Source organism: Apodemus sylvaticus, chromosome 19, assembly GCF_947179515.1.
Source record: "Apodemus sylvaticus chromosome 19, mApoSyl1.1, whole genome shotgun sequence".
NCBI classification, from domain to species: domain Eukaryota; kingdom Metazoa; phylum Chordata; class Mammalia; order Rodentia; family Muridae; genus Apodemus; species Apodemus sylvaticus.
The window spans coordinates 26,167,602-26,177,564 of NC_067490.1; the positions used below are offsets into that span (position 1 = coordinate 26,167,602).

General features: G+C 50.1%; 2 protein-coding genes across 7 annotated transcripts in view; one reads left to right on the forward strand and one right to left on the reverse strand.

Moving 5' to 3' along the window:
• LOC127669881 (paladin) overlaps positions 1-9,963 on the forward strand; it is a 93,154-nt gene that overhangs the window by 57,866 nt on the left and 25,325 nt on the right. The window contains exons 19-20 of one of the 2 annotated variants that reach the window (XR_007974428.1): positions 22-177; positions 793-1,063. Coding sequence is in view for 1 of the 2 variants with exons in the window: in XM_052164101.1 (XP_052020061.1) it covers positions 22-177; positions 793-945 (309 nt within the window). In the remaining variant the exon portion in view is untranslated. Of the gene's footprint in view, positions 1-21; positions 178-792; positions 2,354-9,963 lie in introns of those variants that run through there. The other variant, XM_052164101.1, reaches the window with a different exon arrangement.
• Positions 3,752-9,963, reverse strand: part of LOC127669889 (perforin-1-like) — a 172,655-nt gene continuing 166,443 nt past the window's right edge. For all 5 annotated transcript variants that reach the window (XM_052164120.1, XM_052164117.1, XM_052164118.1 and 2 more), the window contains exons 2-3: positions 8,278-8,849; positions 3,752-5,634 (exon numbers count right to left, since the gene is read on the reverse strand). In XM_052164120.1, the coding sequence (XP_052020080.1) occupies positions 4,506-5,634; positions 8,278-8,813 (1,665 nt within the window). In that variant the 5' untranslated portion in view covers positions 8,814-8,849 and the 3' untranslated portion in view covers positions 3,752-4,505. The remainder of the gene's footprint in view (positions 5,635-8,277; positions 8,850-9,963) is intronic.

Sequence of the window (9,963 nt, forward strand, 5' to 3'; positions counted from 1 at the left end):
ACCATCCTCCTTGTCCTTCAGGCAAAGGCCACCAAAGAGACACAGGAGGCTCAGAGGTTGCACCTGCGGAGCCTGCAATACCTGGAGCGCTACATCTACCTGATCCTCTTTAACGCCTACCTTCGCCTGGAGAAGGCCAGCTCCTGGCAGAGGCCTTTCAGCACCTGGATGCAGGAGGTGAGAAAAGCTGCTGAGACAGACTAACAGGCCTGGGGGTGGTGGTAACTCAGGGGTCCTTAGTCTGTTTCCTGGGACAGACAGAGGTAGGGGTGAGCATGCCTGGGGACAGCAAGGACAATATCATCTCATTGACCAGGTGGAATTGTTCCCAATAAGGTGTTGGGGATGGTTGGGACATGGGGCCAAGGTCCAGGCTACTGGGCTCCCAGCTCCATGTCACAGAAAGCCAGACGACTTGGGTGACTTTGCAGCCAAAGGGAAGGGCTGTCAGCTCTGGAGTTCATACTGCCTCTGGAGCCTCCCTGCCCAAATGTGGTTTGCTGGATTGGCCAGGCCAGTGCTGCCGAGGTCTCCCAGGCATGCCCAGTGCCTCATATATCTGCACAGCATGCTCCATGCAGATCCAGGAGCGAGGCCTGTAGGGACCGTGGACCATGGTGGTTGTAGATGGACATGCAGGTTCGTGGAAACTGCAGAGTTTGCCTGAGGACATTTCTGGCCGCAGACTCCCCCAAATGCCTCTGAGCTTAGCAAGGGGGTGGGTGGCTTGGGGACAGTAGGCCCGATGACACCTCCATCTCTGACGTTCTGCCACATCTCTGCCCTGTCCAGGTGGCAACCAGAGCTGGCATCTACGAGATCCTCAACCAGCTGGGCTTCCCCGAGCTGGAGAACATGGACGACCAGCCCCTGTCACGGCTCCGCTACCGCTGGCAGGAGCAAAGTCGAGACCCGGAGCCCTGCGACCTTGGGGACTTCCTGTAGGCCCCCTTGCTCTTGCTAGGCAGGCTGGGGAGGGGGGACCTGAGGGTCTCATTGCTTCTGATGGACACTTGTCAGCTTCCTGGTTAGACTTGAGGGGCTGAGAACTTTCGGAAAGAGGGTTTTTTTTGGTAATCCTACCAATATATACATTGAATATATGGACAGCACTGCCATTTTCTGTCAACCCTTGGGGTGCGTAATGTCTTCTGGTAAGGCCCAGTGCGTGTACCTCACAGACCAGCTGTCAAACAACCTTCAGGGAGCTCACTTCCCTAGCAGCCAGTCACCACCTCTGTCCCCTCTTCACCGTTGGTCATCAGACTGCCTGGGCGGGCAGCAGGCTGGCCATGTTTGCCTTTTCACTTCCTTCCTCTGACTGGCTTGCTCCTGCCTCTGCCTCTGCCTTTCAGCCCAAGCAGCTACCTGAGGAGGATGGCGAGCCAGGCAGGTCTGTGTTGAGGCAGCTCTGCCCAGCTCCTTCTGGCTCTCAGTGTCACAGGCCTGGAAGACTGAGGGGATGACTCCCCTTTTCTCCTACCCGTCTTTCCCCAGTTCCTCCCCTAAGCTGTCAGATGAGCCCAGGGAGTTGGAAACATCAGGGAGGCCCTCCCAGTGTGGGGAAAGAACTCACAGAGGCCATGGAGATGGTGAAGAGCCTCTTGGTGGGTTGGAAGCCTGTTAACAGGATCGAGGTGACTCTTGGGAGAGACTCTGTGGACACAGGACCTGGTGGCTTGTCAGGCCTTAGAATCCAGGCCGACCCCTGCCAGGATCCCTGGGCTGCTTTCGCTGGGTCACACTGAGATGACACTGAGGGACGAACTTTGTTCACATAGTGGGAAGAGGGGCAGAGAGGGCTGTGCTTGGTGAGTCTCAGCTGGGACTGAAGTTTGCCACAACTAGTGGTTGAACTCCTGAGTCTGGGCGCCTGGCTACCTGTCTTAACTTCTTGAAGGAGAGTGATGAATCTCTGGGTGCCCGTCCTTCATGGAGGATGTCAGCTGTTAGCTGTGCTATTTGAAGATGTCAAAGTTGTTTCCAGCCTGATGAAGTGGAGACCCTCTTAGCTGAATTCTTTTGCAAGCTGCTGTATGTCTGTCCACAGCCTCTCAGGTTTGCTGGTGTCTGTTTTGTGCAAGTCAGCTCTGTTCAGAAAAAGCCTACCCAAGGAGTCGGAGGCCAGAGAGACCCTTCACAGTTTTGTGGTTGACACTGACTTGGAGATATGCTGGGACCAGTGGCAGGTCACTGTACCCCTCTGCCTCAGTTTCCCTGTTTGTAAAATTGGAGAATAATACTTGCCTACCTACCTCACAGGGGTGTTGTGAGGAATCCTTTATGGTTTTCTGTTTTTGTTTTTTGTTTTTGTACAGAGCTTTTGAGCATTAAAAACAGTACAAACGTGTAACATGCCGCTTTGTTGGTTGGTCTTTAGTCTGAGGCAGTCATGGAAGCCATGCAGATAAGTGTGTCCCCCAGAGTCTAGGTGGATGCATGTGAATGGAATGGCCTTGTTACCAGCACCCCTGATGTTGAGACGCTGCGGGTGTCCTAGATGTCACGTCCCCGTCCTTGTCATCAGTCACAGCCTACCATCTCATACTTGATGTCTAAGGTGGTCGTGGTGATCCACCATCAACTGTCCATCAAGACAATGTACCAGAGGCTAGCCCTCAGGCTAATCTAGTGTGTCTCTGTGTGTGTGTTTCCTCACTTAAGGCCCCCTCTTCCCAACTGCCTCTCCTCTGTCAAGTTGACATAAAACTAACCAGCCCAGCATATCCACACATACACACACACTCACAGAGACACACACACACACATACACACACACACACACACACACAGAGAGAGAGAGAGAGAGAGAGAGAGAGAGAGAGAGAGAGAGAGAGAGAGAGATGGAGAGAATATCCCAGGTCCAGCCTTGTGATGGAGCAGAGCTGGAGATGTTATTACAGCTTTTGAGAAGGAAAGACACTCAGAGTGGACTTAGGGCCTCTTGAGGAGGACAGGCCTCAGCCACTCTTCCTCTGTAGACACCGTGAGCCCCGCTCAGTGCCCCCAAGTCCTGTTGCCATCCCCTTTGCATTTATACAATTTTGGTTTGGATGTCAGACATCCCCCATTGGCCTGAGTATTTGGACACTTTGTCCCCTGTGGGTGGCACTGTGTGTTTGAAGATTGCAGATGTGCACCCGCCACTGGAGGATGGGTCCTGCTGGGAGCAGGCCTTGAGGTCTTAGTGTCCAGCCTCACTTCCTGTCCATTCTCACCTTCAACTCCATGGGCTTCCACTGCTCCGGTCACCATGACAGACCACATCCTTTTTAAAGATATATATAAACACACACACACATACACACACACACACACACACACGCACAAACACCCACACACATATATATATGTGAATACATATATGTATATATACACACATACTTATATAAATATACACACTATGTATATGTATGTGTATGTGTATATGTATGTGTATGTGTATATGTATGTGTATGTGTATGTATATGTATATGCCCCCACCTGACTTGTCTTCCTGGGCCTGTATACTGCTTCACCACTCTCACCCCAAGCCCCAAGAACACATGCAGTTATGGCAGAACTGCCTTCAAGTGGGTGTGAGGAGCAGCCGGAACCTCAGGGGAAAGTCCAGCTCGTCTTCCCACCTTCCATGAGGGAGCGTCAACAGTCAGCTCCCCTGCCCATGGTGGACACCCACCATCAGCTGGTTTGACTTTGAGGCTCCCTAGTGGCCAGTTCACCGCACCCCCACCTTTCCACATGGTCTTTCAGCCAGACACCGAATGCCTATCATGATTTATTGCCACATTTATGCTACTGTTTCTTGACACAGAGGATGAGGGATGGGGGTCCCGTATTACCAGCAGAATTAGAGAAAGCAGTTAACTTCCAGAATCTGTCCATTTTATAAAACTGGGTTGTTGAACACAGACGCCTATCTCTGGGGCATCATTTGTCCCCTCTTCTCTGACACCAGGCCACCAGCATGCTGACCGTCACATCATATTTATATCCCACTGTCGCTTGCTGACACAGACCTTTATTCATCCGGAGCAGAACGAGGGACAAAAGGCACATAGGAATGGCGACACAGGAATTGTCTGACAGATGATCTTGCTATGCCAAGGAGGGAGGGATTTGAAGCTGGGTGGGGACAGCATCTGGCCTTGGGCTGGGCTTCTGGCCAAGGTTTACACTGAGCAGCAGTAATTGCCGAGCTTGGGGACACTGGGGGCTGAGGCAGTGTGGAAGGGAGAGTCAGCAGAGCTCTATGGTACAAACTCAGCCACTCTAGTGACAGGCTCCGGTCACTTTACTGCATATTAGAGCCACTGTGGATCCCCGGGAGAAGTCAGTTGAGCATCCCAGTTTTGTTGCTTGCTTTCTTGAGACAGGGTCTCACTATGTAGACCAGGCTGGGCTCGAACTCATAGAGATCCACCTGTCTCTGCCTCCCCAATGCTGGGAATAAAGGCAGGTGCTACTACGCCCAGCTCTCAGGCATGTTATTAGTATTATTATTTTTACCACACTGCCCCACTGCGGTTTCCTGGAGGATCTCCCAGAAGCCCGTGGGGGGCATACTCCAGGCAGGTCTCTCCAGTGAGATGGGGCAAACACTTGACATGGTAGCGGAATTTTAGGCTGCCGTGGTTCAGGTTACAGGTCACCTCATGGGAACCAGACCGGGGTTTCTGGTCACATGAACCAAGAAGGTCATCATCCCAGCCATTGTCAGCATCCCAGACCTGCACCCTGAGGGGTCCCCCCGTAGACAGGAGCACATTCCCAAAGTCCCTCCCTTTAGGCCACCTGGGATTGTTATTGTTCCACACGACTTCCGTCCTGTACTCCTGGCCACCAAAGAAGATCTTTAGGTAGGCATCAGTAGCAGTGATGTAGTCTCCCCACAGACCCTTTGCCTCAAAATTGCTTGCATTCAGGTGGGCCAAGCCCCTCTGGCGTGGACAGCAGTCCTGGTTGGTGACCTTCGAATCCTGGCACACACACTGGCATGAATCACGACTACTCTTATGCTGGCCTGGCCCACAGGGCCGGCTACAGTTCCGCCAGCGGGCCCTGCTCATCACATAATGGCTGATTGCCTGTCTCAGCGCCTCCCGCTTCGGGTCCAGGTCTTCCAGTAATGTGTGTAGGGGCTCCAGGCTGTAGTCCACCAGTCCAGGGCTTCTGGGCAGTGAGGCTACCCAGGTTGAGAACTGCTCTGGTGTAGCTTGGTTCCCAAAGAGCAGATCATGCGTGGAGTCAAGGGGGCCACCGAGCACTTCGACGTGACGTTCGCGGTAGGTCTGGTGGAAAGAGGTGGTGATTTTGTGCTGTTTCTTCTTCTCCTCACAGGCCTTGTATTCGCTTGAGGCGCTGGCTTGGCCACCGATGCTGACCTGGGCCTCCACGTTCCGGCAGTCTGCTACCTCATCAGCTGTGAGCCCGTTTAGGGTCAGCTGACAGGTGCGCAGGGCCGTGAGGGCTGAGATGCGGCCACCTAGGTCCATAGCCGAAATAAAGTGGGTGCCGTAGGCGGAGATGAGCCTGCGATACGCATGCTCCGTGGAGCTGTTAAAGGTGGGGGGAAGGGCTCTGAGTGCCCTTCTGAAGTCAGAGTGCAGAGGAGGTTTTTGTGCCAGGCGAACGCTGTGGAGAGGGCAGAGCATTAGAGGACCTGCGTGGGTGACATTTCCCTGATTCAATAGCACCTTCAAGACCCCTCTCCCCATCTATACACACAGACATGAAAGTACACTGGGGCTAGCTGGGGGAAAAACAAATGGGATAGGAAGAGTTAGGATAAAAAAGATTGTGATTAAAATATGTATATGTGTTCTTGTGCATGCCGGGAAATCTTCTGGGTATGGTGGCCCAGGAGTGGTATAGCAGGGTCCTCCGGAAGTGTCATTCCCAGTTTTCTGAGGAACCACCAGACTGATTTCCAAAGTGCTTGTACCAGCTTGCAATCCCACCAGCAGTGGAGGAGTGTTCCTCTTTCTCCACATCCTTGCCAACACCTGCTGTCTCCTGAGTTTTTAGTCTTAGCCATTCTGACTGGTGGGAGGTGAAATCTCAGGGTTGTTATGTTCATAGCAGCCTTGTTTATAATAGCCAGAAGCTGGAAAAATCCTAAATGTACCTCAGTGGAGGAATGGATACAGAAAATGTAGTATATTTACACAGTGGAATACTACTCAGCAATTAAAAACAATGAATTCATGAAATCTTAGGCAAATGGTTTGAACTGGAAAATATCATCCTAAGTGAGGTAACCCAATCACAAAAGAACACACATGAAATGCAGTCACTGATAAGTGGATATTAGCCCAGAAGCTCTGAATACCCAAGCTGCTATTAACATATCAAATGATTCCCAAGAAGAAGGAAGGAGAGGGCCCTGGTCCTGGAAAGGCCTGATGCAGCAATGTAGAGGATTACCAGGACAGAGAAGTGGGAGGGGATTGATTGGGGAAAGGGCAGAGGGATGAGGGTTTATGGGACTTGTGGGGTTGGGGGAGCCAGGAAAAGGGAAATCATTTGGAATGTAAACAAAGAATATAAAAAATAATAAAAAATATTTACATTTACTGAAACATACTCTTAAAATTTAGAATTAAGATATGCTATCTAAAGAGTGGAAAGTATGTGAATGTGCAGTAGGGAGTAGAGTTAAAGCTTGCTGCTAACCCTGCCAACCCAAGTTCAATCCCCAGAACCCACTTAGTAGAAGCAGAAGAAATGATGCCCACAGGTTGTCCTCTGATCTCCTCACACTTGCTGCAACACACAGATACACAGACACACACTAAAAAATACACAAAAAAGTAAAGAAATATTTTTTAAATGCCAGGTGGTGGTTATGCAAGTCTTTAATGCCAGCACTCGGAGGAAGAGGGAGGCAGATCTCTCTGAGTTCAAGGCCAGCCTGATCTACTGAGTGAGTTCCAAGACAGGCAGAGATACAGAGAAACTTCCAAAATGAAATCTTTTTTTTTTAAGCCTGAGAAACTAGTGCAGGCTCCATGGTGTCACTGTGTATCCATGCAGTGAGGAAGAAGGACACGGCCAAGTCTCCTGTCCTTACCCAGGAAGACTCCACGGTTGGTCTGCAATGCCTGGGAGAGAGGGCTTAGGTACTCACTGCCTGTATTTACATGTCATCAAGCTAGGGCTCAGGGACAATCCTGCTTTCATCCTCCTTTTCTCTGGATGTAGGTGCTCATGCATAGAGGAAGCCTGTCATAGATACATACATATATATATATATATATGTGTGTGTGTGTGTGTGTGTGTGTATGTATGTATATGTATATATGATAGACAGACAGAAACAGACAGATACATACATACATATATAGATGATAGATAGATACATAGATACTTATATACACAGTAGCTAAATACATACATACATACATAGATACATACATAGATGATACATACATACATAGATGATACATGATGCAGTTAAATAGACACACATTTACATAGATAGATATGTTGCTACAAAGATAGATGCCAGATAGGTGATAGATAATGATGGTAGATAGATAGATGATAGAGAATTAGATCATAGACAGATAGCTAGGGCTATTGGGTCTGGCATCTAAACAACAGTGCCACAGTAGGTTTTCATTGTCATCTTGATACAAGCTAAAATCACTTGGGAAGAGTGTCTTAGGGACTGTCTAGATCAGATCAGCTTGTGGTCTTGCCTGTAGAGGATTGTCTTGATTGCCTTAATTGATGTGGGAAGACTCAGCCTGAAAGTGGGTAGCACCATTTCCTGTTTTGGGCCCTGGACTGTTTAACACTAGAAAAGGCTGACTGAGCCTCGGCAGGAACTCGGTTATTTCTCCCCACGCTTGACTGTGGGTATGATGTGATCAGCTTCGACAGAACAAGCCATGATGGACGGTAACCCAGAAAGATGACTAAAATAAGCCCTCTCTCCTTAGCTGCCTTTTGGTCAGGACATCATCAGAAATTAATCTACAGGGGCCACATATCAGACAGGCTGGGTATTAGATTGTCATGGTTCATAACTGTAGCAAAAGTACAGTTCAAAAGTAGCAACGAAATCATTTTGTGTCTGGAGTCATCACATTAGGAGCTGTATTAGGATCACAGCAGTAGGGAGCATGAGAACTACTGATTCTACAGTGATCAGGATTTGGTGTCCTCCTGTGAAATAGTAGGTAAACTCTACTCTGCTATTCTAGAGCTCCTAGACCCCTTAGAGTGTCCCACCATTCTTCCTGTTCCTCTCACCTCTGCCTCAGATCTTACCTGTACATGCGACACTCCACTGTGTCAGTATTAAAGTTGTACTGGTCCTGATGGGTCTTCTCGGCTGCAAAATTGGCTACCTGGGAGTGGGAGCCGGCCATGGACACGTGCACGCTTGCTTCCGGCTTTGGGTTAACTTCCAGACCCACACGCCAGTCGTTCTTGATATTAGCAGCTGCCTCCCGGGCCACGCCCTCCGTGGAGCTGACCTTGACTGTGGCAATGTTACGCCTGCAGTATGAGCTGTCAGGCCTCCAGTGGGCCATTGCCACGGGTAGGCGCTGTATAGCGTCTCTCATTAGGGAGTTTTTACAGAGGGTGCAGGTGCGGTCTGGCCTCAGGAACTTCCATGTGTTCACTGGGAAGGAGCCAGAGCGGCGGAGGGTGGTCACATCCATGCCTTCCCCAGCCAACCATGCACCTGGCACGAACTTGTGCTTCTGCTTGCATTCTGACCGAGTGGCAGTGTAGCAGGGAGCAGAGACAGGGCGTGGCAGCAGCAGGAAAAGGCCCAGGAGGAACAGGTAGGTGGCCATGATGCTGCAGGCACAGTAGTCATAAATTCTGGGGAGCTGTGGGAACAGGGATGAAGGATGCTGACCTCTCCCTCACCACTGGGGAGCATCAGGAGACAGAGTCAACTTCTCTTTAGCTATTGCAATGACAGAGCTGCACTGGCTTTGTCCACTGTACAGAGAAACCCAGAGGGATTTAAACATATGGCCCAGAGTGGCACAGGCAGGAGGAACCCCGTGCTGAGATTTTATCATCTTAGACCCAGCAGGAATCAAGAGTGAAGGCTGTGACCCTGGACAGAGCATCTGTAATAGGTTTCGGCTCTGGAGATGTGTGGTTTTTTACCCAGAGAAGGACACTTTTCTAACCTTATTCCCCTCCCCCATTCTGGGAATAGACCCAGAGCCTGATGCACTGTAGGCAAGTGTTCCACCAACGAGCCACACCCTACTTCTCATTAATTAATTAATTAATCACTTAAGTTAGAGACAATGTATCATTGCTCAGGATAGCTCAGGATAGCTGTGTAGTCACTGTGTTGCCTAAGCTAGCCTTGAACACGTGGAGGAGCTAGGATCTCAATCCTGTGGCAGCAGGCATGGCTCCTAGCTGATTCTTAATTTCTCTCCATCTCTAATTCCAGGGGTGACATCCTTCTCTCCCTTAGAGATGTGAGGGCTACTCTGAGCCTCCTGCAAGGAGGAATGGAATCTCTAGAATGGATGAAGGCTGTCCTGTATCGATGCCCTTGGCTCTAGTGTGGAGGACCTTTAAGTGCGCCCTTGCAAGCCCTTCCACTGCCCAGGCTTTCTGTCTTGACAGTCCCTGCCAAACACTGCACGCCATGGCAGGCTGGGCACCTACCTACCTGTTGCCTGCTACCTGGCAACGATCCATTAGAAGGCTCTTCCTTGCTTTGAGTGCCTGGTTTGGTATCTCCTTCTATCTCCTCTCTATCTAAGGGTTTCTCTACCTGTGGATCTTGGCCATGGGAAAACACACACTTCCAATGGTCCTGGAAACCCCCAAACATAAATTTATTTTCATGACTTCCTGACTGTAATTTCACTATTGTGCTGTTTCTAAGACCATCGGAAGTAGGTTTCCCCCATTCCCCAACTGATATGACCCACAGATGGAGAACTGGCTCCTTCCAAGGCTCTCGGAGGT